This window comes from Microtus oregoni, unplaced genomic scaffold, assembly GCF_018167655.1.
Source record: "Microtus oregoni isolate MIOR12 unplaced genomic scaffold, Mior012 000035F_ref0000213, whole genome shotgun sequence".
Taxonomy (NCBI): Eukaryota; Metazoa; Chordata; class Mammalia; order Rodentia; family Cricetidae; genus Microtus; species Microtus oregoni.
This window is the reverse complement of record NW_024543094.1, coordinates 20193736-20221717: the sequence shown is the minus strand read 5'-3', so window position 1 is coordinate 20221717 and position 27982 is coordinate 20193736. Positions and strand designations below refer to the sequence as shown.

General features: G+C 47.0%; 1 protein-coding gene across 4 annotated transcripts in view; it reads left to right on the top strand.

Annotated features, from left to right (window-relative positions):
* Frmd4a (FERM domain containing 4A) overlaps window positions 1–27982 on the top strand; it is a 582923-nt gene that overhangs the window by 520281 nt on the left and 34660 nt on the right. For all 4 annotated transcript variants that reach the window (XM_041630653.1, XM_041630654.1, XM_041630652.1 and 1 more), the window contains 3 exons: window positions 10083–10159; window positions 15031–15169; window positions 21885–22026. In XM_041630653.1, the coding sequence (XP_041486587.1) occupies window positions 10083–10159; window positions 15031–15169; window positions 21885–22026 (358 nt within the window). The remainder of the gene's footprint in view (window positions 1–10082; window positions 10160–15030; window positions 15170–21884; window positions 22027–27982) is intronic.

The window sequence follows — 27982 nt, the reverse complement described above, 5'->3', positions numbered from 1 at the left end:
TCCAGAGCAGTCAGGCTACAAGGAGAAACCCTGTCTCGAAAGACAGAAAGAACAAAGAGAGAGAGAGAGAGAGAGAGAGAGAGAGAGAGAGAGAAAGGAAGAAAGAATCAACTAAACCAGTTCTATGAAGGACCAGTTCCTCATCAGCAAGAAGGGCCCATTACAAGTTTCTCTGTACATGTGCTACATACTTATTTTCTTCTACTATATACTGTATCCTCCCTATATACACCCATTCCCACTCTTTTCTTATCCAAGCATTAGTTACTTTTCTCATTGTGTGACAGGGGCAGCTTGAAGAAGGAAGGGTTGGTTTTGGCTCACGGTTTGAGCCAGACAGCACAAGCATGAGGAAATAATCACATTGTAATTAACTTCTCTTCTTTCCCATGTTATTGAGGTGACCCCAGCCCAGGGAATGATGGTGCCCACAGTCAGGGTGGGTCAGCTCAGTTAAACTCCCCTAGAAACATCCTAGCTGGCACGCAGGGAGGTGTGTCTCCTAGGTGACTCACAGTAGTGATTGACCATCATACCTACCAAAGGAAGTCTTTTTTTAAATATTTTTATTGATTTTTTTTGTTTCGCATCACACATTCCAATCCTACTTATTTCTGTGTCCCCTCACATCTGCCTCTGCCTTTGCAACTTCCCCCAAAACAAAACCAAATTTAATAGAAAAATAGAAAAAAACAAAAACAAAATGAAGAGCTCAAACAAACAAGAATCTTGTGGAAGCTGTAGTGTGGCCTGGTGAGTCACATAGTTTACCCTTTAGTCGATACATCTGTACTTGTTAAGTGTGCACTGCTATGAGTCATTGGTCTGCTTCAAGGGTAATGGGCTCTCCCTGGAGTCCTGTTGTTTTCCTGTGTCATGGAGATCCTGCTGTTTCGTCCTCTTCACCTTCTCCAGCAGTCCGTAGATGCCGTGGATGTTGGGATGCCGTGGATGTTGGGCTGGGCCGACTCAAAGCCCTGGTTCTGGACCTGGGTGGTAGCTGGGTTGACCAGCTCTCTAGCTTTCTCTTATGGTCATTACCCAGATGAGCTCTCCAGAGCTACCCTGGCCAGCTCATCCAACACAGCCAACAGCAAGGAGCAGAGCCAGTTCTGCAGCTCTGGGGCCCTCAGATCTGGGTCGTCTTCCCCTCCCCCCCCACACTCATATCATCAGGGCCAGCTCTACTGTTTCGCCCAGGCAAGGGGCAGGACCCTCTCTCCCAACTGCTGTAGGGGGCGTACAAGGAGGGGGGAGGCAGGGTCAGCGCTCTTGCTCACACCCTCAGGGCTAACTCATGCAATCCCAACAACAGGGTCAGCTCTACTGTGCTGCCCAGAAGGGAAGCATAGGCTGCTTTCTTGGAGATTGCAGCTGGTGAGGGTCGGGCCTAGCTCTCCTACTCCTGTGACCCCAGGGCCATCTCTCTCACCTGCTACAGGTGGTGTGGAGGAAATCTTCGTAAAGAACTGGTGTGCAGAGAGGTTAAGCCACGCAGCAGTGGGGCAAAGTGCTCACTGCAGGAAAATCCAGTTAGACCCGGATGTTTCGGATCCCCAGGCGATGACCCCGCTCATCACTCACTCCCCTTGATTCACAGAGGCTCACTCTGTTGGGTGGGGGGGAATTACGTCTGGAAGAGGAAGGAAAGGACATTGCCACTGCCTCCTTAAAGTGCTCATATTTGCCAAAGGTCCATGATAAACCTTTCTGCAAGAAAAAGCTGAAGCAGAGAGGAGAAATCATAGAGAGAGGTCCTCAGGGAAAAGGAATAAAAGGAAATCAAATCCAGTGGGAGGAGGGGGAATCAAATGGCCTGTTTCTCTCCAGGCTCTGTTAAGGACTCATTAACCTCCTTCTGTCTTTTCCTAATGATTCTTAAGCCAAATGAAACTAAAAGGTTTTTGATGGGTTAAGAAGAGGCCATCCATTAAAGGGTCAGTGCTGGGTTCTCTGGGCATCTGTTACTGGATTAACCATATTAGTTCGGAGTTCCTGATGTCTGACAGTGAGAGGCGGCAACCAAGCCAGAGAAACATATTGAGCCCATTAGATTTGGCCGTGGAGAAAAATTAGCCATTGTGTTAGTTGCTGGGCATGCAAGCATTCCCAAGAGGAAAGAGCCTGTGCATGCTCAACAAACTGTGGAGGACATGCACCCTCTCCTCGCTGCCTATGGGCATGGTGTTTACAATTTGAGGGGCTCAATTTAATACCTATGCTGTCTGAATTAACTGTTTAATACTAAGTCCTATTATAGGAGGACATTGATTTTTTTAGGATCAATGTTCTGACATTAGAAGTCATAGCAGGGAAATGGTCAAATGGACTCTGGTCAAAACTGCAGTGGGATTGGAGATGTAGCTCAGTAGAATGCTTGCCTCACATGCGCAAAGCCTGGGCTGCATCGCTGACATCACATGTTAGCTGTGAATGGTGAGTGACATACTTGGTAGAGATGATGCAGAGATGCAGTTAGACATCAGCAGGTGAGGGGCTCGGCTAGAAATGACTAGGCACAAACAAGCCCACAGAGAACAGCTTGAACTCTGCCCAAATAGAATGAAGGTTAGGCTCATGCTCACAGTCTGAAAAAGTCAGTTAAAGAGATAACATTTGGGCAATGGTAAGATGGCTTAGTGGGGAAAGACACTTGTCACCAAGCCCCATAACCTGAGTTCAGTCTCTGGAACACACATGGAGAAGAGGAGAACCGACTCCTGCAAGTTGTCCTCTGACCCCTGTGCCTGCATTGTGGTGTGCACACACACGCACACACACACACACACACACACACGCACACGCACACGCACACACACACACACACACACACACAAATAACCATAAAACATGTAAGGAAAATATTTTTAGTGCCCTTGGTACCATATTCATCATCTCTCAAAGAAAATAGTGCAAGCCTGAACTTAGACTGATATATGATCAAACCCTCAAGAACTTAATGTTTTACATTAAGAAGAATAGTAGCATGAAATCAGTGGAGAGTAACGGACATGAGAGTAGCTAGCGCTTACTGAATGCTGACTGGGTAGCAGGCAGCAAGTTAAAGCACTCTGTATGTGCTGATACATTAGTTCAGTAGCCCAATAGGAAAATGTTGTCATTCATAGCATTATTTCTAAAATTAGTAAACTACACAAAGAAATTAGATCATTAAAGATACTTAGCTATTAAATGTGTGGTAGATGGTATGACTTTGGAACCATGCTTTAATGAGTATTGTTTAATCAATCTTAACCATTAGTAGGAAATATTTAGAACAAGATACTTGATTTTAAAGTTCAAGGGAATGGCATTGGATTTCTTTGGAGCTGAAATGCCAGCTCTGACCTATGTTTGGACAGGGTATATACATATCTCATCTTGGAGACTCAGATTTAGAAGGCCAGAGGGAGAACCTCTGACCTCCAAGCCAGAATTATCATTCCTTTGTTGGTTAGTTTTTTGTCAACTTGAAAGAAGCTAGAGTCTTCTGAGAATAGGGAACCTCATTCAGGTAAATGCCTCTATACCTGTGGGCATTTTCTTGATGTTTGATGCAGTGAGGGTCCAGCCCAGTGTGGGTGGTGCCAGCCCTGGACAAGAGGTCCTGGTTGTATAAGAGAGAAAACTGAGCAAGCACAAGGGAGAGGGGCAGTAGGCAGCATTCTTCTATGGCATCTGCTTCAGTTCCTGCCTCAAGATTCTCGCTTTGAGTTCCTGCCCTGATTTTCCTTGGTGATGTAGTATTGTTATCTGAGGGTTGAAATGAGAGCCGGCCCTCATTGTCCACGGGAAATTAGTTCGCTCCAGAACCTTGGGTTGGTAAACCCCTTACATAAAATGATACAGTATTTGCATATGATGCATTTATGGTCCTGTCTATACTTTGATTTCTTTTAGTTTTTGAGACCAGGTTTCAGAGTGCAACTCAGCCTGGCCTGGAACTCACTAATCTGAACTCAAATTGGTAGCAGTTTTTCTGCCTCAATTTCTTAAGTATTAGGGTCATGCCCAACTTCTCATGTACTTTAACTCATGCCTGTGAGATCCGCAGTACCTAGCACAGTGGAAAGGCTATGGGAGCAGTTAGGACATTGTGTAGATTTGGGAATCATGACAAGATAAAAACAGTCTGTATGCTTGTGTGCAGGACAGACTTCTTTTTTTTTTCAAGTATTTTCAACTCCTGAGTGGAGAGATAAGTAGCTGCACATTCTTTGGGATGGGGGATAGCTGTAGAAACACATGGTAGACATCATACTCTTCCTCTTGCCTATTAGCATGGCCATCCATATATCATAGACATCCACTAATGTGATTGGCTGAAAGAGACTGGATTAGATGGGGAATCAAGCTCAACCTAAAACACAATACATTTGTTTCTCTTTTCCTTATAAATAAAGTAAAATGTATTGGATATCTACAGAACTGTTTAAAGTGGACACATGGCCCCAACTGTTTCTTCCACATTTGTGTACCTCCTTCTATTGTCCCCTAGACTCTCCCGAGGATGCCCAGGACCAAATCCCCCAAATGCACAGTGCTGGGCACCTTCTGTTGTACCTCCATTTGCCATCTCATCTTTATGTGCTGATGCGAAGATAAACCCAGGGAGTCATGAGTGGTAGTGTTTCAGGAAAGGGGAAAGAGCAGAAGTGAAATTAGGAAGTGGATTTTTTTTTTTTTTTGTCTGTTTTATTCTGGGCTTGAAGAGTCTTCCTCTCTGTGAGTGTCGTTCTCCCTGAGAACTCCTCGCCAATGTCTGGGACATGCACAGCACAATTCAGGTTGCCAAAGCTAGTCTGAAGCATCATTGTTCTGGCTCTTCACCGTGGCTTTGAGGCAGAATAGAAAGAGCACAGGACAAGAAGTCACAAGGCCGGAGTCCCAACATCAATCACGTACTTGGCCTCTGGCAGCTCTTAGTCTCCGTCCACCGGAGCAGCTTCTTCTGTGTAAGGAGGAGGAAGACCAGATGGCTGATGGGATTCTGTATGATAGTCCCTCTGGATGAAGCAGGAAGTTACTCATAAGGAGGTCATTCAGGGGCTCTATGACTCAGCCTCAGGGACAAGAGGAAGACAAGGCTCCCAAAAGTCCTTGTCAAGAATCAGAGCCACAAAGCCTAGCTTCCTCTCAAGTCTTTATTCCTACACTATCCTGACAGCCTGCTTGTTACTCTATTTGGCTATCCCACAGTGCTTCATAAATGCTGGCTGGAGAGGAAGTGGAGCCAAGGTGCCTTCCTCTGCCACAGCCTCAGCCACGCACAGGATATGGGTATCCAGTGGACTGGCTAATAGGAGCCAGGGCCCACGAGGGCCCTGCTCATTACGGATTTACAGAACACCCTGTCACATCCAGGGCCCCAAAACAATAGTTATTGGCCACTTTTGTTTGGTCCCTGTGGATAAATGATTCCCATCTCGGTTTTATACATGAGGGCACTCCGGTCTAGAATGGGAAAGTAGCAGACCTATGGCCATAGGAAGGCTAAGTCAAAGACTGGGAACTCATATCTGGGACTATTGGGGTTCAGTATATGGTGACAAACACCATACCTTCCTGATGGTTTCTCTAAATTTTTGGGGGGAGGAGTAGTCTCTTAACTCATTACTATGATTCTTACTATTAGAGATGGCATCTTGATTATATATATATATATATATATATATATATATATATATATGATCCTCCTGCCTCAGCCTTCTGAGTGATAGGCTCACAAGCAAGAGCCACCATGCCAGTCCTCTTAAGCTTCTATTTCCCATGCAAACCCAGTCATCGGGCTGTTGTTAATCATAGTCATTGTCTCTTAGTCTTTGACTAAAGCTGCTGATTATTGAGGCAGTTGCTTTGGAGAAGCCTGGACGAAGCTAGGTCTCCAGGAAGAAAAAAGGAACACGTGTTGTAATTTGCAGTGTGAATGAAAAGCGAAGCGATCGTGTAGGGGAGAGAAACCCCTGGTCCGATGCTGCCCTTCTCACAGCCACGCTGTTGCTCATTTGTGAGAAAGTGCTCCACTTGTAAAGTTAACCACCCATTAGCGAGCGAGAGCTGTTGGCACTAATTGGTGGACTCCTGGGAAAAGCTGCATAGTTAGTGGTTGGAGTAATGAACCAGGTGCCCTTGACTTCTATTTCTGGTTCCTTCAGAAACTTGTTGTGTGGCCCTAGGCAGTTTCCCCTCATTTCTGTGGGTCTTGCTTCTTCTCCTCCACCCTCCAAAAAAACTTCCACTTTTTTTTCCTTGGGGGAGGGGCTGCTAAATGAGCAAAGAAACTGTGTGGAACCCTGTGGAGATGCCTAGCTGGAGTCCCTTGACTTAACAGGTATTAATCAGTAGAACCCCCTGATTACTGATAGAACTGCTAAGCTATGCTTATAATTAGCTCCTTTGGCATATAATGGCCATCGGAAGTAGCTGGAGTCCATGGGCGCTAGCCCAGTGTTCGCCACAATTGTCAACTGTCTGGTGAGTCTTTGTGTGGAGTCTCAAATCACACTGATGACCCTGCAGGGATAGTTTGGATCTCTGAGAACCAGGTCATGGAGGCCCCTCTGGAGTGGCCCCAAGGATAGTAATAGCTCATCCCTCCCATTTACAGGGGAGCCAAGCATCTTCCCTTTGCTTATTTCCTTATTGCTCTCTTGCTCTGCCAGACTGAGAGCTGAGTGTTGAGCAGCCAGGGGCTCTAAGCAACACATGAACAGAAATGCCCTAGACCCCCATGAAGAGCCTTCAGATTAAATGACATCCAGCCCTGCTGCCAGCAACAGCTGTCCCTGCCCTCCCCACCCCTAGAGCCTTCCAACTCCTCCCACTGCAACCACCAGCAGCTTGCTGACTCCCTAGCTCCACCCTCTCTCAAGTGAGGAAAAAGAGCAGCAGGCAGTGTAGCTGCAGGTCCTCATCCATTCCTTTGGGATTCTTCTTATGGCCCAAGCAGCTATCAGATCTAGACAAAATACCCACTCGTTTTTTTCTACTCCCACCTTTCCTTCCCAGTATTTAATTTGCAAAATAAAGTTGTGCTAAAACAGCTATCAGGGAATCCACTGTTCTGCCCCTGCTACAAAAATTTCTACAGAAAATACATCACCCCGGGGACACACCCTGGGGATCAGGACTCCAGGTTCACCCTCTAGCGCAGCAGCAAGGCAGAAGCCCTTCCCCTTTCCCTGGGCAGCCACCCTGGCTAAAATGAGGGGCGGCAGTAAGCCCAGATGGTTTTGTTTGGGCCCTTTGGCAGCCACACCGATCTCCACACTGCTCAGCATCAGGGACCACTTAGAGGAAAGGCATGGTGTGGGTTTTATATTTTTGCAAGGAGCTGGGGAAGAAGAAGTTGCCAGGAAACCGACCCTCTGAGCATTGTGCTCCAGGATTCTTTATCAGGCCTGAGGCACTTCCAAAAGAAGGCACAAGTGGGGTTTACTCCAAAGCGCTCACGCCAGGTGTGGCTTCTTTTCTTCCTGGGGAGGGGTCTACCTTCTGTGGTCTGTACATCCGACGCAGATGTGACTCCCAGCTCCCACCTCCACTCCACGCTGCTGAGACAAGGACCAACTATATCACTTGTGTGGTAGGATCCACACAAGTAGAGGAAAATACATTGGGAATTTCACGATGGCAACAGCAGGTGCATGAGCCTCTTAAGTCACACATCCAGGAAGTCAGTTCTGTGCAAGGATCCACTGTGCTTGGTTAGGGTGGATACAGAGCAGGGTCTAAGAAGCACATCTTTAGAGGGAGGGGAAGGGAGGGGGAGGGAGGAGAGGAAGGGAGAGGGAGAGAGAGAGAGAGAGAGAGAGAGAGAGAGAGGCCTTTATACTTATTATAAGATTTCCAGCACACGCATAATCTAATTTAATTCTTTAAGCTCCAAGTCAAGACGAGAAACTTAAGGAAAGCATTCTGGTGGCTTTGCAGTTAACTCCCTCTCATTTGGTAGAATCTGGGAGCACAAAGAGCACACGGAAAACACAGTGAGCTCCATGTTTGTTGTATACTTATTTATACCACTGCGGAGTTCAGGATCTGCTGCTGTTAAGATCCATCTTACAGGAGCTATTCTTAACATTTTACAAATGGGGAAACCGATGCTAAGACAATTGCTGCAAGCTAAAGGCCAGTGAGTCGAAAGGTGGGGAATCCGGATGTAAACAGAGGCTCAGACTCTAAAGCCATGCATGACATTCTACAGCACGGCAGGTTAGAGTTCTAGTTCTTTTGTTTTTTGTTTTGTTTTGTTTTGTTTAGACAGGGTTTCTCTGTGTAACAGGCCTGGCTGTCCTATAACTCGCTTGGTAGACCATGTTGACCTTGAATTCACTGAGAACCCTTTCCTCTGCCCCCCAAGTACTGAGATGAAAGGCATGTGCCACCACCGCCCAGCAAGTTTGGCAGGTTGCATGTAAGGCCAAGGTCATAGAGTGAGCAGCTATCAGAGACTGGAAGTGTCTCCATTGAGGGATTCGTGGAGGCAGAGCACCCACCGCCTGTGACTGAGTTCTGCATAGTTAACTGACTAAGGCGGGATGGACACAGAGCATCTGAGCCAGGGCAGGACTTTGGATCATTTGCTATCCTTGCATTGTCTCTATGCTCACTTGAAACTGGTTCCAGGGAGACAGGGAGACTGGTTCCAGGGAGACAGAGTCAAATGCCCTGTGGGTGAAGAGGTGGCTCCTTGGTGAGAACCAATAGTTGCTCCTCGCCCCTCAGGTTACCCATGCAGACAAAATCATTTTAGAACTCCACCCCGCCGAGGAGAGTGTGAGCTGAGAGAGAATGCAGCCGCTCTAGAAACGGGTTTTAACTGCAGCCCAGTTTGACTTGGGTGGTAAATTCACTGGCCAAGTATTGACTAACTGCGTTCTGGGCCTGGGGAAAACAGGGCTTATGGAACACAGGGAAATGACCTTCCTATCTGAAAGGTGCATGTCTGTAATGAGCTGGGGACTCAGTGTGGAACTAAACCTAAAATGCTATGCCCCCATATGGAGTAGACAAACAGGCCTGCTGGGAAGAACCAGCCATTCTCTCCGGGAAAGACAAGATCAGGCACCCTGGTTTATTCTTGATCAAAACAAACTCACTTCTAAGTATACAGAAGGAAACGGAAGCTCCGTGGGCATAATGAATGCAAACCCGCTTGCACAAAGCTTTAGCCTCTGGTGACATTCCCTAGACGGCTCAGTAACTTTCACTTTCATCCAGAAAAAGACACCCCGCTCCTAGAGCAATCCAAAGCGCCCTAATTGCCTCCCAACCTCAAGAACAGCTTTTTTCACTCCTGGAGTTCCATGGACCTTCTCTTGCTGGCAAGGCAAGACAGCAGTATCCCTATAGCGCCAGAACTCTTGTCCGTCGCCCCCGCACCCTCCCCCGCTCCCTTCCCCCGCTTTGTGCTGGAGGGGGAAAAAGCAGCCTGACAAGCACACACTGTGATCCTGAGTCGCCTGCCCCCAACTATGGTCGCAACAGCCTCCGCCCTCCAGCGAGTGAGGATGTCTGAGGCTCTTGCACATTAGCGGCAGGAAGTGGAGTCCCGAAGGGAGGCTGGGAATTTGAACGCCTTCCCATTTCAGCACTCGAGGGGAGGAAGCGCGGCTCAGCCCTCAGCGTGCGCAGATGGCTACCGCTCCCTCCTGAGTGCCGTGTTCCCGGGCTCCGGTCCTCTCCTCCCTCCTCTCATCTCCCCGCCCCCACCCCCTCTCCCTCTCCTTGGAGGGAAAAGTCTGCGAGCTGGGAACTGTCTTAGAGAATTCAACAAAGGCAGGAGCCAAAGGAGAACAAACTTGAAAAAGAACTTGTTTTGTTCCTGTTAAGGAACCTGCAGGAAAAATCCACACCCACTGGTGTGTGTGTGTGTGTGTGTGTGTGTGTGTGTGTGTGTGTGTGTGTGTGTGTTTCAAGGACTAGTAGTAGGCAGGCTACCCGGAGGAGGCACCAACAACTGTAAGGTCTCTGCTTTGATAAGGAAACTCTCAGCTGCTGAAAAAGTTACTCAGCGAAGAAGGAACGGAGACCAGGGAACTCACTGCTTCTGAATTTAAACTCCGTTGTTTTCCGTCCAGATATTCCAATGGAGACAGTTGGAGAATCTGTATTTCAGGGAAAAGAAGTTTTCCGTGGAAGTTCATGACCCCCGCAGGTAAGTCTAAAAGCCTTTTTTTTTTTTTTTTGAGTGTGTGGCATGCTATTTGTATATCAGTTCTGTGTTATCATCACGGTTGATGTTCATGGCCAGTTTGGGGTGAGGGGAGAGGATGGTGAATGTGGAGAGCAGAGTTCACATCAGACAGTAAAGCTTGTGTGTGTGTGTGTGTGTGTGTGTGTGTGTGTAGCAATTCTGTGATAGTTCACCTGGCTACATGTTGTTGTTCTTGTGTGTGTGTGGTTAGCAATTCTGTAATATTTCATCTGGCTACATATTGTTGTTCGTGTGTGTGTGTGTGTGTGTGTGTATGTGTGTGTGTGTGTTTAGCAATTCTGGGATCATTTCATCTGGCTACATATTGTTGTTCGTGTGTGTGTGTGTGTGTGTGTGTGTTTAGCAATTCTGGGATCATTTCATCTGGCTACATATTGTTGTTCGTGTGTGTGTGTGTGTGTGTGTGTGTGATGCTGGAGGAAGCACTGTGGCACTTTGGGACAACACTGAGTTACATGGGGGCAGTGCCCTTGTCACAGACAGGAGACCAAAGGCGTCCTTGCTACAGGTGCTGAGCCTATCTGAGACAGGACGGTGACCACTGAAAGGCTTCTGTCGCCAGAGCAGTTCTGCTCTTTATTTCCATCTGGGAGCTGTGATTTTTGGATGTTAGCATTGTGGGTGGACGTGAAATAAACGCGATTCTTTTTCCTTCCGCCCACATTGTGCCCCTGAGAACACCAGGCTTATAAACCTGTGTTCCAAGTTGGATGCCAGACAATAGGGTCCCAGTCTGGAATGTAGAGACCCCTGCAGGGAAGGAGGCTGGGCACCATCTCCTGTCTGCTGGCAGTCCTCTTTGTCTGCTGGCAGTCCTGGACAGCCAGCAGCAGCAACGTTCCCTACACCATGCCTGACCCCGAAGAACAAATTGCTGTTTGTAGGTCCAGATGCAAACTGACAAGAAGGCAGGCCTGGGACGACACTAAATAGATCAGATGCGCTCAGGAAGCCATGGTGGGTTTCAGGTGCTGTTGATACTTAGCCCTGGACTTAGGAGGAAGTGCTGGCAAGCAACTGCCTCGCACAAGGATACAAGGATTCGAGCATACAGACATCTGCACATACAGACAAGCAGCTGGGCCCTCCAGGGAGCCGGGGACTCAAGATAAGATATTGCCTCCAAGGAGAAGGCCGAGGTTTGTGCAGAAGCCTTCATGCCTGCTGCTGCCGCCGATAACCCGCCTGCGTTGTGTACCTCCTTGTAATCTATGCGGAACAGCCTCCCTCCTGTAGGCAAGAGTTTATCCCGGCCCCTCTGTCGCTATTACACTAGCAACTAGAGGACAGAAGGTTCTAGAGTTTCTGAGTCTCTGCATTCAGGTGCAGAGGTCACTGTTAAACAGAAGGATGGCTTGTTTGGTGGTTCTCGGGACCTTGGGATGTATTTCATGGTCTAAGCACCCTCCTCCACAGAATACAGTCCATCTGCACAGGCCAAGAAGGGGTGGGCAGGTGGATGCCAAAAATAATAATCCAGACAAGGAGAAACTCGCTGCTATTTTTCCAGGTGAACTTATGTCAGCCTGAGATTCATAGACATATAAGAGAAAAGGAAACCTCAGTGCAAAAAGGATGAAATGGATTCTAAACCATGGTCTTATACAGAAAGGGGATGCTTGGCAGAGCAGAAGTTAAATAAAAAGATGGGCCACCTGTGGGCCTGGGCACAGGGAATAGACAGTCTCCATGCCGTGGCTCTGCTTGTACATGCGGTAAATCCTTCCACCGTGTGTGTGTGTGTGTGTGTGTGTGTGTGTGTGTGATATACACATATGTATGTCCCTTCTGTGTCTATGTTCTCATTAATGATGTAATTAGTCTAGGGATATAGGAAATGAATCTAACATCACGTATTACCATGCAGTGGGCTTTTGGCTTGTTTAGCAAAAGTGATCCATCTCATACACATTCCGAGAACTTCTGTGTTCGTCTATGTTAGATGTGATGGTTACAAAAGAGAAGCTGAGTCAGTATCCTCTTCCATTGGAAGCTATTAGCAGAGCTGGAGACACCAGCAAAAGAAGTAATTGATGGGATTTGCAAGTATAGGCGTTGTTTTGATGCTGACACATTTGCTCTCTGGGTCCTCACTATGACCTGAGATATAAGTCAAGGTACAGATATAAACTGTGGATAGCTAGTATGTGGTACTGGCTAGGTTTGAACCCTAGAAGTCCGAGACCAGAGCTCATGAACCTCAGTGCTATCCACTGTATGCCAGGCAAGCTGTGCTATGCCAAGAAGTACAAACCAAACTACTGACTGATGTGGGCACCAAAGGCCCAGCTGGTCAAGTGCAGCTTCAGGAGGAGATCTGAGCTGATTCCCATTGGGGTTACTAGGAGGTGGTCCTCGGGGTAAACTGAGGTAACGAGAGGAGGGAGGGTTTGTATGTACATAATAGCCCAAAGATGGCAGTCTGAGCTCAGAATTTGACCATCTTCCCTGGGGAAAAGCAGCCCTGAGTCCACCATGACAGGGACAACTCTTGGAGACAAGACTGTTTTCTGGGTGGAATGGGACAACTATAACCCCCACCTTTCTTTCCCTGGTGCGCCTTCCCCAGGGGACGCAGCGTCTCTGGTGGCCTCTGCTCCCCTCTGTCCCCAGCAGTTACCTTTTCTTCTGTCATTCTCCGGGTTTAGCAAACACTGCTAAGGTTTAGGTGAAGCAGAAGGTGAGGTGGGGAGAGCTGAGGAGAGAGATGAGCAGAGGAGATAAGTTCCTAATGGAGCAGGAGAAAACCCCAAGAGTATCTGATGTAGGTGTTCCCATGAAACTGACTTCCCAGACCCGATGAACCACTTATGCCTTCGTTGATCATGTTACCGGGAAAGTTCGAGTGCCTGGACTTTTACAACTCTCCCTACCTTTACAAACGTACATTTCAAGTTGTTTTTCTACCTACTTTATCTTTTCTGGGGCAAAAAAATTACTCCAAGCCAAACTAGGAGCTCAGACAACAGCTACTGTATCTCCCCAGAGGTCTCCTCACTCTCTTGCTGCCCCTGGCTCCCCAGAGACCTTGAGGGGGGGTGTCTCCTCACCCTCTTGCTGCCCCCCTGGGCGGTCTCCTCACTCTCTTACTGACCCCTTTTCAGTTTCTCCCCACAGAGATGTTTTACACACTGGTTTTCTTTTTTATCCCTTAACTTTTGTTTGAACCAAATCGGGGCGGGGGCAGTGGGGGGGCACCCAACCTGCCTAGCATCAGGTTTCTAGCCACCAGATTTGAATTTCCTCTTAAATGTGGGCATGAAGAAGCCTCCTGTTAAATCTTTAGCTTAAAGAGTAAGACATAAAAACCAGCTTTAAATTGTAAAGGAAAACGGGGTTTGGAAAAAATGCTATTATTCATAAGTCCAGATGAGTCTATAGTTCTTTGAAATTAGATATTTTCTTTTTAAAATTACTGATATTTCTTCTGACACTCAGATCAAGTGCCCTAGTTACACCCCAACCTGCCATCATCCCCCCCCCTTACCAAAAATTCTTCTTTGGCATGTCTGATGTGTTTGTGCGTGGGGGCCACAGCACACATGTGGAGGTCGGAGGCCCCTATTTTCCCCCTTGCTTGAGACAGGTCTTGTGTTCTTTGCTTCTCATGCAAGGCTAGCTGCACGGAAGCTTTCAGGGGTCATTGTGCTGTCTCTGCTTCCCACCTCACCCCAAGAGCACTGGGGTGCAGATATACATGCCATGTATCCAACTCAGTGGGGCTTTTGGGGAGCCACACTCAAGTCCCTAGATTTTGTAGGTTCAGTGCTTTGTCCACTGAGTCATCTTCCCAGCCCCACTCCACTCTCTCCTCCCTCTCTCCATCCCTTCTTCCATCCCTCTCTCCCTGCTCCCACACAAATACTTCCATTTACTCTCAGATTCTAAACTATTTTATAATGTCTAATTCCATTTATTTGTGTATATGTGCACATGTGTTGCCTTTGTGCACATGTGTATATATACATGTGCGTGTGTGTATGTGTGGCAAAAGTCAGAGGACAACATGTAGGAGTCATTTCTCTCCTAATATCACGTGGTTTCAAAGGATCAAACTCAGGTTGTCAGGTTCGGCAACCAGTCAGCTCTCTGGCCTGTTCTCAGATTTAATCGATGTATCCTGTAGAATATACTTCACTGAGACTGTGGCCCTATAAATCTTTTATTCCCAACCCAGACACCATGAACATGTTGAGACTGATGCTTCCCGTTTTTATTTTTAATCTCCACTTGCCTCTCTCTACTCCATGTATATTCTAATTAGAATTGTACACACCAAGTTTAGGGAAGTGCCTGGCTCCGCTTTCTCTGCCTTCCCTCTCTTGATTCTTAAGTGCCTTTGCACTTTGGGAATGCATCTGTACTGACTAATCAGACCTTTCGGGGAACATCTTTCTAGTCAGCGCAATGCGGAAAGTTCTATGATGTAGGACATATTCAGGCCTGTGAAGAGGAGGAAAGAATTCGCCCATCTTCGCCATAGGCAGCATTGCCTGGTTAACGGAGAGCATTGTCAAAGGCTTTTCCTGGCTCTGAGATTTGTCCTGACTCCGTGCAAGGAGCTGAAGATCAGAAAGGACCATCAAGTGACCTAGAGTGACCCAGCTTGTCCTGGAGCGTGAGCTTGAGGAGTCAGTTTCTATGCAGGGCATGGCCATGTGACTCCGTCAGTGTATGCGGACCTGTATGCTTGTTTCTCTGTAAGCTCCTCTGTCCCCTTCATGCCACTGGACTCTCGCTTATAGCTGTTTGATGAATGGCCTCTCCCCGTCGCAGAGACTGAATGAAGCTTGTGATTCTTCTTCTTCCAGGGCTTCGGTGACCAGGAGGACTTTTGGGCACAGTGGCATTGCTGTGCACACGTGGTATGCATGTCCAGCATTGATCAAGTCCATTTGGGCGATGGCGATTAGCCAACATCAGTTCTACCTGGACAGAAAGCAAAGTAAGGTAGGTGACCTTCCACCAGGCAGCAGTTTAGGGATGGAAATTAGATGGGTGTCCTTGGCCTGAGACCTACCTAGGTAAGGAGTTGCCTCTGAGGGCTGCAGGTAGAAGGAAGGCCATCAAATCATTAAGAGGCCATACTGGGTGTTACTTGTCAGGGGCTCTGGCCCAGCCACCAGCAGAGGTGCTCAAGCCTCAGGTACAGCCATGTAGGGTCCTTAGGAATTCTGAACATACTTTTTGAGGCTCTCAGGCTCTCTTAGGAGTGAGTTCTCTCTCAAACTCTTGCTGATGTTTAAACAGTGGTATAGTGTTTTCTTGGGGAGGTGGGGGGAACGACCACAGAGATAACCGTCCTCAGCCAATACACAAGACTAACCCAACCATCTAGGGAGACTGCTGTGAAAAGCCCTTCAGGCTTTTCCAACTGCCAACTCTGTTTTTAAAATGTAAAACTGGAAAAGTGAAAAGGAAAACAAAACAAAGGCACAAAGGCGGCAGCAGACCCGGTTCCCTCAGGTAGACCTGGAGCCTGGGGCGTTGGGAAATTGCCACGTCCGGGCCTAAGAGGTGCATCCACCCCCAGCCCAGACAGCCAGCTGGGCCTTCTGGTGGGTGGGAGAATGACGCGCTCTTGGTTCACACACAGCTTAGAGCAACACTCTGGCCTCTCCTCCCTCCACCTGTCTTCCTTCCTCCTCTTCCAGGGACCGCACAGGCCACTCCCATTCAGTGAAGCACAGAAGGGCCCCTGCCGGGGGAGATGGCTCTAAGTTTGTGTTAGGACTCTCAGGTGATGCCCTCCCTGGTCCTTCTAGTGGGTTCCCCCATCCACAGGAAGTTGTCTCCCCTTGTATAGGTATTCTTAGGAGCTAGTGGCATTTAAAAGAATGGAGATCATTGGATTGGTACCCTCTTGGTTCTTTTTCCCTTTACTGTGGGTTTTTCCTCACCTCTGGAGGAGAAAGTGGGAGCTGGAAGTGAGATGGCGAAAGGATACTGTCAGGGGTGAAGCCACTCCCCTGCCCCAGTTCAGTCCCAAATCAGGGCCTGCCCCACGTCACAGCCACTGCCAGCTTGGAAAGCACTGATTCTTTTTCTGAGTCTTCCTGGCCTCTTTATTTAGTCACTTTTGGGGTGACAGTGTCTGGGGGCAGGGCGGTGCTCTTGCGGCTGGAAATCATGAGAGTGTTCCACACTCCTTTAGTGATGATGGGTCTTGGCACAGGCCTTTGAAGCTTGATTAGATCAAAAGAAGCAGGGCCACAGGGGTGTGACTCACATTAGATGCTGAGACCGTGGGTGGGGGCTAGTGCCCTGCTCTCCAGTGGAGGAGCTGGAGGTCAACACCCACAGACATTAACTCCATCCTGTGTTGCTAGCTGGTGGGTAGTAATGGTCGAAAGGCTGGAGAGTGCAGAACCCTCCCCTCCCCCATACTCTAATACCATAGTCTGCAGTGGGGAGAGGAAGTAGCCTTTGCACCCCAGGACTGTGCAGTGTCAGCAGCTTGAGGCCCTCCTCCCCATGCTGGTTTTTTTTCTTTTTCTTTTTTGCAGTTTTCTGGTATGTCAAGTAGCCTATTCTTGGGGTTCTTTGGGGGAAAAAAATGCCCACATTGCCTGTGAGAAGCCTTTTTCAACAGATTTCCAATGGGTCAAGGATACATTAAGTGACGCTTAGGGAAAAAAATGATCACCAATCACTTTTTAGCACTGTTTAAGAAACAAACTCAGGGCTAGAAAGATGGCTTAGTGGTTAAGAGCACTGGCTGCTCCCCAGAAGACCCAGGTTTAGTTCCCAGCTACCACATGCTCATAACTGTCTCTAATTCCACTTCCAGGGGCATCTGATACCCTCACACAGACATACATGCAGGCAACACACCAATGCACATAAAAATAAATAATTTTTTTAAAAAAGAGACAAACCCAGCTATAGGTGGCTCACACCTGTAATCTATAGAGTGTTCTAGGCTAGCCAAGGCAGCTTACGTAGTGAGACTCTGCCTCAAAAAAAGGAAGGAAGGAAGGAAAGAAAGAAAGAAAGAAAGAGACAAATCCAAAGGGCCATAAGTATGAGGAAGTTCTTAACTGTCCTTCTTAGTCACTTTGAAGGACAGAAGAAAATAACCAAATTCCCAGGGGGAATAGAATTTTACCCAGGGGTCTTTACATGACTGCAAATGTCCCAGAGGCCTAGACATGTATTGAACGAAAATTTAAAAGAAAAAAAAAGGTTTGCTTTCTTGCTGTAGTAGGAATTGAATTTAGGACCTTACTCCTAAGCAGGTGTTCTACCACTGAACTTGTCCTCAGACCCACATGTATCCTAAGAGTCAGTTCGTGAACCTAACAGGCAGGTGAAGACCAAGTTTGTCTGTCTGGCTGTTAGAGGACTATTTCCCAGCTCTGTGACCTTGGGAAGACCTCTTATCACATGCCTTTTGCTTTCCCCAGTTAGAGAACAGAAAAGGAACTTCCTGACCCAGATTTGTAGTTGGTGAGATGACATGGTATTTGTGAAACTGCTTTAGGAAATACGTGTTTTATTTTAGGGAATTTGTGTTTTACTAACGTCATAGCTAAGCTGGCACATTCCCTTGTCCAGTGCTGCATCAAGTTTAAACTATCTGAGAAGACCCCACTTTAAGTCCGAGATGGTGAAACACTCAGGAGAAGTTACATTACAACACAGTTCGCTTCTGGGATGTCATGTGACCCATCTTTGGTGGGCAGCAGGGATTCTGTGAGTGATTGTCAACAGGCCTGGGATAGAAAGCTTCACATATTTCTGGACAGCCAGTGTGGGCTGGCATCCTGGCAGTGCTTCACATTCTACTGTATGGGGCCATGCCAACCATTCCTTTCTCTGAAGGGCTCCCAGCACAGTTCAGGCCTCCCAAGTGATGTTTATCAAGCTATAGAAACAAGTACAGTCTAGTGGTTTGAGTCAGTGAGAGCACTAGCCAAAACAGATCGCATACCTCCTCTCTGACACCCAGAGTACCTCCCGGTCATTGTGCAAACCATTTAAGAAAGCCTCCCAGTGTTGGTACACACTTTTAGTACCAGCACTTGGGAGGCAGGGACAGGTGGATCTCTGAGTTCAAGGCCAACCTGATTTTTGAGTGAGTTCTGGGATAGCTAGGGCTACACAGAGAAACCATGTGAGGAAGAAAGAAAGGAAGGAAGGAGGAGAGGTAGGGAGGGAAGAAGTAAGGAAGGAATGGAAGGAAGGAAGGAAGGAAGGGAGAAAGAAGGAAAGAGAGAGATAGAAAGAAAGAAAGAAAGAAAGAAAGAACTAAGGAAGGAAGGAAAGAGCAAGCATCCCCTGTTCCCTCTCTCCCCATTTGCCCGTCTCCCTTCTTCCCACTTCCTCTTCCTCCATCAGCTCCTCAAACATGTACATGAAGAAAACCCTCCACCATAAAAAACAGAGTGGAGGGAAGTTGATTCCCTGCAGTTTATTAAACATGTGAAGTTCTGCGGACATCTATTATAACTGGTAATATATATCTGCTGTTACTAAAGTTCAGAAGTGCTGTCAAAAGTATCCAGTGGCCGCTGCATCCTGGAGCCAAAGACTGACTTTGAGACTTCAGGGCAAAGCTCACATTGTCTAGAGGAACTAATGGCTGCTTTTCCTCTGACCTTAGAGTGGTGCTTGCTGGACTTAGGCTCCAGTGCAGACATCTTCCTTTTTTTTCCCTTCCTCATTCAATCTATTTATTCCTCCTAAAATCAACAGCCTGATAGAGCAAATTAAGGCTTGCTTGCTCACAGAACATCTGAGCGGTCACTGAGGGTGTGTAGGGACTCTGGGGCTGGCCCAGAGACCCAACATAGCAAGAAGGGAATCAATCTCCTGGAACTGTTTGTTATATTTTTTCTTAGTTCTCATCCTACAAGCAATCTTTTGGGCCATTGTGATAGGCTCATTCCAGAAAAGTCTTAAAGTCACCAGAATCTAGACCACATTAGAAAAAGGCTAGCTGCTACTCCTGCTCTTGTATTTGTGTTTTTTTTTTTTTTTTTTTTTTTTTTTTTTTTTTTTTTTTTTGCCTCTGGGGTTAATGTCTAAGCAGGAGAGGAGAGGGCTTATTTGAAAACAGGTTTTCCATGTGATTAATGGTATCTTTAAAATGTCAAGTAGAGCCATCAATCTAACCTTATTCACAAATTACATCCAGGTCCTAATTTATATCCCACTCCTATGGCCGTGACCTTGACATACAGTATCCACTGTGGGTCCTTATCCCAACTCTGTAATGTGGGCTTTAAGATCCCAATGTTATAAACAGGCATCTGAGGATCAGAGAGGTCAAGGATCAAAGTCTGACAGTGACCGAGCAGGAGAAGCTCTGCGCCCTCGCCACTGTGCTATATGAGTTGCTGTTCTGAAGTCGTTTAAGTGTGTGATTCTTCTATGAACACAGCAGTCTTGCAGAAAGAGGGGAAGTCATGGATTGTGTGTGCACTCCGCTTGCCTGTGATAAAACACAGCCAGATGGGTGCTGGAGATATGCGGAGTCCCTATGAAATAGAAAGCCCATCCTGCTTCCTTCTGCAGCCAAAGGCTGCCAGGCCTGGCAGCTGGGCTTGTTTATGTACCAGAGGGCCCTAACCTGAGGAAGTCGGCCTGGTTCTGTAAGGAAGAAAGTGGAGGTTGGGAAGGGGATCCAAGTCACAGTAGCAGTGGTGGAGAAGGAGGAGAGAAGGAGGATGGTTCACATCAGGTGAACAAAACAAAAACAAAAAAAAGTCTCTCGGTGTTTCTTCTGGCCAAAGACGCTCATTTGTTAAGAGGAAGAAAGCATACAGGGGCCGGAAATCACTGTCATTCATCAGCAGAGGCAACAAAGTCTGAGGCCAGAGGAAGGGCAAGGCCTTAAGGGCCCACACAGCCTTTGTGGGACAAATAACAGCCCCTGGGCAAAGGAGGAAGCCTGTAAATCAGGAAGAGGGGACTGTGGTGTGCAGGCCTTGCCAAAGCTGTCGGCTCTGTCTGGAGCCTGGTGGGTGCGGAAAGCCTTGCTGTCCTGCAGCAGCAACACCATTGGCTCATCCAGCTCCACCACAGAGCCAATGTGTGCTTTGACTGTCAGCTGTAGTGGTTTGCATGATGCTGATGGTATCATTAAAAAATTGATTTATAAAATAATAGCAACATATTGCAAAAAGCCAAATCATGTCAATAGGCAGAAAATCTAGCACATTTCCACTTTACCAACGGTGTGGCAAAGTAAAGCAGATAGCCTTACTGAAGAAACGATCACTTTTAGGGATGTAATCACAGAACAAAACCGGTCTGAGATTCTCCTCGCCTCTGTGGCTGTCTGTCCAATGGGGTCAGCTGATCTGCATACAAAGCGGAGTGAGGTTTGAACCCCAATATGAAGACTTTGGAGCCTTCACAGATTTAATCAGTGAGAATTGAAGTGAATCTCGACATAGATACTGTTGGAGGGACCTGAGTATTCCAGAGGTTTCTGTCTGTGTATAGTCTTTACAGATACCAGTAATCTAGCACCTAAACTTTCCCTGGTCACATGGGTAATAACTGAAGATATTTAATAGCTTCTAAATTTATTGATATTTCATGACTTTGCTTTCCAAATCTCATCTGTCATTCATAAAGCTAAAAAGTTATTTTCTCCTCATTTAAGCATAAAATAAGTATAGTCACAACTATGTGTGTACCTGTGCATATATGTACATGTGTGAGTGCGTGCGTGCATGTGTGTGGTGTTAGGGCTTGAACCTAGGATCTTGTACATATTAGAGAAGTTCTCTACCATTGAGCTGTAACACGAGGACCTGCTTGTTGGGGTTTCTGTCCCGCCCAGTACCCACAACTGGCAAGCCCCCAAAAAAATCACACAGAGATCTCCCTAAGATTATAAACTGATTGGCCCATTAGCTCAGTCTTCTTATTAGCTCTTGTAGCTTATATTAACCCATTATTCTTATCTATGTTAGCCACATGGCTCTTGGTACCTTTTAGCAGGGCAGGTTACATCTTGCTTCTTGGTGGTCTGGGCTGGAATTGGAGGAATGGGCTTCCTCCTTCGTAGCAGTCTCCTGTTCTCATCGCCCCGCCTCTACTTCCTGTCTGGCTGACCCGCCTATATTTCCTGCCTGGCCAATCAGCGTTTTAGTAAAATACATGATTGATAGAATACAGACAATTCTCCCGCACAATTGAGCTATGCCTACTTATTTTACTTTTTATCTTAAGAATGGGTCCCCCAATAAATTGTCCAATCAGACTTTAAACTTGCTCTTTGGCCCAGGCAGTCCATGAATTTATAATCCCCCCGCCTCAGCCCTCCACCCCCAACCCCAGTAGCTAAGATTACTGACCTGGTACAATTTTCTATTTGTTTCTCTGTCAAGGAGAAAGGAGAAGCGGTGAGGACTAGAGGGAGAGAAGGGAATGTCCCACACACGGCTTGTCTCCTTTGACTCCAGTTCACCCCTCTGTGGTCAGTGGTAACTCCCCTGATTTATATTTGGGAATAATAAAACTCAAGGAGATTAAATACTTTCCCCAGAATATACACTGCAAAGACCACACTCTTCACACTCTGCTGTGACGCCTGGGGAATCCTGCGCTGTGAATTCCGGTTTGTAGCTTATGAGCCACCTGTCTTCAGGACTACAAGTGAGTGAGTGTTCTCTGCCCCTTTCATAACCATTTCACCTTTCCTTTCCAGTCCAAGATCCATGCAGCACGGAGTCTGAGCGAGATCGCCATTGACCTAACAGAAACAGGGACGCTGAAGACCTCGAAGCTGGCCAACATGGGCAGCAAAGGGAAGATCATCAGCGGCAGCAGTGGGAGCCTGCTGTCCTCAGGTAGAGCCTGCGCCCGCGACACCTTCCACCCAATGGCTTCTCCCCAGGGAGGTAGGGGACACCATGCATAGCAGACCATGGGCAGGCCGGCCAGACGCGGGCCTTAGTTCCCAGACTAAACTCTGGAGTCACATGTGGGTCTAAGAAGTTTCCCCAGGTATCCAAAGGGGCAGAGGGAGATTAGGGTAACTTCACAGTGTGGGGCAAACTGTAGGCGTCTCTTCAGGTACGTCACGGGGCTCTGTAGAACGCTAACTGGCATAATGGGTAACTGTCATCAGGAGTATCAACTCCAAAGGCAGAGAGTGGGGTTTAATTGTGTGCTCTTAAGTGGTGGGGCCTATACTGGGGAAGGACAGAGGTCAGGATCAAACTGCTATGTTCTGCTTCCAATGATACATCTGAGGCTTTAAACATTCAGTGTGAAAAGGGAGCCTTGCTGTCACAAGAGGGTGGCTGAATGATATTGAGTCGCTACCTGGTTCTACTGTCTATTTATGTGAGCATCAGGCAGGCCATTTTACCATTAAAGATTAGGGGAACAAGATCAAAATTATTTTGTATTTGAGAGTGGAGATGAAGGAATTGGTTCATTGGCAGAGTGCTTGCTTAGCTCATCCCAAGGCTCAGGGTTCAAGCCTTGGCCCTTAAATTAATTACAGACGAAGAATGTTGTTTGCTTAGAAGACAAGAAGAGGCACGGGTTGTCAGAGGGCCGAGGGAGAAAAGGACAGCATTTGTTTGGAAATGTGAGCTCAGTGTGACGAGTCAATGCCTCCCCCAAAGCTGCCTGTTTAAAGTCTGATTAATTTAGGCGACTGTGTTCATTTGCTTTCTGTCGCTGTGATCAACACCATGACCTAAAGCAACCTAGGGGGGACAGGGTTTATTTCATCTTACACTTCCAGCTGACAGTCCCTTACTGAGGGAAGTCAGAAGAAGAACTCAAGGCAAGAATTGAAACAGAAACCACAGATAAATACTGCTTCCTGGTTTGCTCTCTCAGGCTCTTATTCAACCAGCTTTCTTCTGCAGCCCAGGCTAGGGATGATAGCATCCACAGTGGACTGAGCTCTCCTGCACCCATCATCAGTCAGGACAGTCCTGCACAGACCTGACCACTGGCCAGTTGGACCTGGGCGATCCTGTACTTGAGACTCAGATAGAAGACTTTGGGCTGTGTCAAGCTGATAGATAAAGTTAACTAGGAAAGGAGCCATGTCACCTGGCCCCTGAGATAGGAAAATAAAAGAAGTCTCTACCTCCTGTCATAGTTGAGGACCAGTTCTAAACTTATGCACAGTGACTGCAAATGACAGTAACCACCAAAAAGGGAAAGATGGACGAAGATGAGCTGATACATGCTAGCTTCTGGACTGGTATTGTCCATGCACAGTCAGAGTTTACACTGAAATAGCTGAGGATAGGAGCGTGTACCCTGGGCCTGGAGTGAGAAGTGGGTTTGCTGTGGGGCTGACGGAGTGTGAACTCAGGTCTCCATGTTGGAAAGGCTATGACGCTGCTTCTCAGAGACCTAGTAATACGTTCGTCACATGCTTGTGAGCTCTATACAATATGTTGTGTATTGTTTGTCCTAAATGAACTGTCAAAATTATGTAAATTTTGGACTCCTAAAAACTGGATCCGTCTCTACCAGACCTCCCTGGGGCTGACTCTAACTCTAGCTCTGCCCCTGCCTGGAATTCTTCGAAGCTGTTTCATACAAAAGGTGTGCCACATGGGCACTACTTCTGAGGCTTAGAAGTTTGCGAGGAAGACTGTGAGAATGCTGTCTTCTTGTATCAAGGCAAGACCATTCAAAACCTGCGGGTCTATGTGGAGTTACAGCCCCCTCCAGCCTCTCACTGAATGTTTGTCTTTTAGATACAGCATGCAATGATTGTTAAATAGTTTCAGATAAGAGCCTGGATCTGTCCAACCCACCTCCTTATCTAGTTACTGAGAATCCGGTCTTGCTCCACTCTGGACTATCAGCTCAGGGTTGTAGGGGTGCAATATGACCATTGGTTCTCCCCTCATCCCACAAGATTCTGCAAGTCTGTGTGAGCCTGGGAATGAGTTTATATTTCTACCAAGTTCGCGCATCCCTCTGTGGCTGTTGGTTCCAGGGATTATGCTTTGAAGGGCACCTCTTCCTGCCCAAGATATTGAAACCCAGGCTTCTGCACTTTCAGCCTATGACCTGGTCCATCTTCCTGGGCCCCTCATATTCTGGGCAACCTCTAAAGGGCACCAAGACAGAGTAGGTGTAGATGATGTTCCGAAGGGGAGACTGACCCCACATAACCATCAGGAATGGCATTTAAGCATCTTGAAAGCCAGACTGTAATGCATTTCTATACTACCATCAGATTGATGTTAGCCACCAATCTGGTGGGTAAAAGATAAATCACAAGACGATCTTCCTGCTGAATGCATGCCTACATATAATGTGCAAGCATTGTCCTCTCAAGATGTTGAAGCGACTTTAAAAGGTTATAGTGGCACAGGGTGAGATGTCAACCTCTCTCAGGCCATGCAAGTTTGAGCCTGAAAAATGTTTGTGAATGCCAGTTGAAGCTCTTTGGGGATCCCCCACACCCACCATCATGACTAAGAAAAACAGCTGGGACAATGGAGGGAGGGACCAGAACAGGATGCATGCCATCAGCGCACAAAGGGAATTTCTAGGATATATGAATCTGGTCCTCCCTCCCATGGAGGCTACTGCCTACTGCCCCTCATGAGTGCTTGCTGTGGGAGGAGGCAGCCCTCACTTGGGGAAAGCCATTGGTAGCCCTACCTATGACAGACCAGGCTAGTATCCCACTGTAAAGAAATTTAGCCCCTAATCTAAAAATTGGGGCATCTAGCTAGTCTCCTTCCTTTTGCTTTCTGTCCTCTTGCTTGTAACATGTTCTCGCATGCTTGCTGTTACAGGACAGCTCTGTCTTTTTGTTAACACTTGCCAGACCTTCCCAGCTAATGTTCACTCACAAACGAGACAATGCAGCATCCATTGCACAGACTGTCTCCCCCTCCTCCCTTTTCATGTGCTATCTAATAGATGTTTCTTAAAAGCATATAGAAAGCCTAGTTAGCACAAGAAAATCCCATGTCCATTGTCCAGCACCCGGTAGCTACTCAGTAAAGTTGTTGGTAAGGAATGTTAGAGAATAGCGGTGAGACCTGTGGTGCATGCTAAGAGCCTCCATGTTTCTGGAATGTGTGGTGTTTCTGGCCTCACACAGAGTTCTCCTGGGAATTCCCACCAATGTTCTTCCTCACAGAAGCCCCAAACCTCTAAGGTAGAAGTGATACCACACTGATCATTAGGACTGACATCCAAGTATCTTTTTTTTTTAAAGATTTCATTTTTATTTATTTATTTGTTATGTATACAATATTCTGTTTGTGTGTATGCCTGCAGGCCACACAGACCCCATTACAGATGGTTGTGAGCCACCATGTGGTTGCTGGGAATTAAACTCAGGACCTTTGGAAGAGTAGGCAATGCTCTTAACCTCTGAGCCATCTCTCCAGCCCCTCCAAGTATCTTTCAAACCAGACAGAACATCTCTATCCTGCTGTCAGGTTGACATTCTTCATCATACTGGTGTTAGACCTTTTGAGGTCACCTGTATGGGTCCCTCAGCCCTTTCCAATACTGTCCCTGGGGCAATGGCGGCCAACCCTAGTTGTTTCCATCCGTTTCCTTCTCCCCGTACCTCAACATCATGCATCAGCGAACCATGTAACAATGCTGTCACATTTCCCTGGTAGAAACATTCATCTTAACTCCTAAGAGATGCTAGGTCATGCTTTGATTTTGATCATAGCTTTGGGTCTGCTCTTGGACACAGCCCTTCAGGCATTGCCAAAGGAGTCGCTTGGTGCTGCCAGGGTTTGTTTGTACTGGACTGTAGAACCTTGAGCGCTGCAAGGACTGCCTTCTGCTGAATGGATGTTTCTGAACTCAATTGTGCAGGGCTGGCCTGAGTCACAGCTAGGAAAGGAGGTAAAATACACAACATTTAAAGACACATGGGCGTCTCTGAAAAGAGCTTGCGTATTGTCTGTGGATACAAAATAAAATAGTTCCAAGCCTTAGTAATCTTAAAGGCCGTTTTCCTACGTACGGATGTGCAACTGCCTTTGAAATGGCTAGGAAGTCCAGCTCTTGGTATCTGAGGCCTCTAATGCTAAATAAATAAAGGAATGCCATTGTTAACCATTACAAAAGTCAGAAATTCATGCCCACCAGTGCCCTGAGTCATTAGCGTGAGTGGGGCAGGAGGGGTGGTGACTGGCATTTCCAAATGAAGAGGACACGTGGTTCTGTGAGTGATTAAGTTTGGGGTCAAGACATTTTACATAGGAGCTGCCATGAGGAAACCGTAGGCTTATATCCTGGTGGAGACCCACAAGGGGGTGTCCCTCATCCAGGTCAGAGCTACAGGTCTGTGTTGTACAAACTCTACATGTGTTCAGGAAATCTGCTGATGATCACCGGACAGGGAGAGAATGAGGGGCCCTTAGTCACAGTGACCTGTAAGAGCCTAGCTCTTTCCTCCAAATTTGGAGATGGCTCTGGCTATGGCATTTTGTTCACATGGGGCTTCAAGTAACAAACTGTTAAGATGTTCAAATACAGTTTGAGGGAACAACTATAAATTCAAACCATCTATTAAGTTGAGCTGTTTTTAGAGCTTGTTCTTTCCCTCTCCCCAGCCCGCCTTCTCTCTTTAGACACGAACTAGGGGATAGCTCAGTGGGTGGGACCCTTGCCTAACGCCCTCATTCTAATCCCCAGCCCTGAACAAGAAAGAAAAACAGAAGGCCCATCCCTAATCTTTTGCAGGCTCTTCGAAGGGATCTTTTCTCCCTTCCCTTCCCCTATTACTTGAAATGTTAGTGGGAAGGGCCTGAGGAGGAGGCAAACAAAACCAAAACAACTGTATTTGTGTCCTTGTCACTGAAGACACATGGCCTTTTCATAGCTTGTGTGGAAGTGAGAGTCTAAGGTTTGTGTTAGCATTGTTTTAGGGATCTGTCTTCAGTGGAAGTGTCGGGACTGTCGGAGAGTATTTTGCTCTCAGGCTATTTAAAATGAATGACACAGACCCACTTAGGAAATAGCCAGTGTTGTGCAGGGCCTGTGACTTGCTGTATTAGCCACCAGTATTCCTCTGTGTGTGTGTGAGTGTGTGTGTGTGTGTGTGTGTGTGTGTGTGTGTGTGTGTGTGTGTGTTGGGGGGACAGAGGAAGAGAAAGAGACTTAGCATTCCTTCTTAAATGGAAATACAGGACACTGATTTTTTTTTAATAAAATAAAGAGGCCTGAAGTATCCCTTCACCACCAAACAAAATAGTATAATGAGTTAATGGGTAAGAATTTGGCTGTGTGGTTAATTCGGTGGCAGCTGAATCTTCTGTTTGATCAAACAGGAACATGACAACTATGATGACGGAACCGAGGTTTTAAAGCCACGCCCAACCCCACATTCTGCTATCATGCTTCAGCTCTGACAGTTTTTATTCTAGGAAAAACATGTTGTGTTCAATCCTGACCCTGGCCTTGCCAGGAACCGGTCCACCTTCACAATTAAACAATTCCCACATTCTCTTTCTCTGAATGCAACCACTTCCTTCCATTGTAAGAAGGTTTATTAATAACTAGTATAAAATGACAATGCCAGCTATTTGACATCTCTCCCCACAGAGAGGCGATCTAGGCGCCTGCCGGCTTGTAGCTGTATCCAGCTTATACTGCGTGACTCTGTGCCGGTATAAATCAAGGAGTGCGTTTTGTCGAGTGTTTTTCTTTTGGTCTCCATCCTTTCTTTTTTGTCCGTCTCCTTCCTGGATCTTTCTCTGGCCTTTTAGAGTTTTCTATTAGCTGCGTGGTGCCTCTCCTTTTAGGTCCAAGATGAACTGCATTCCAGAGGCCTTAAAT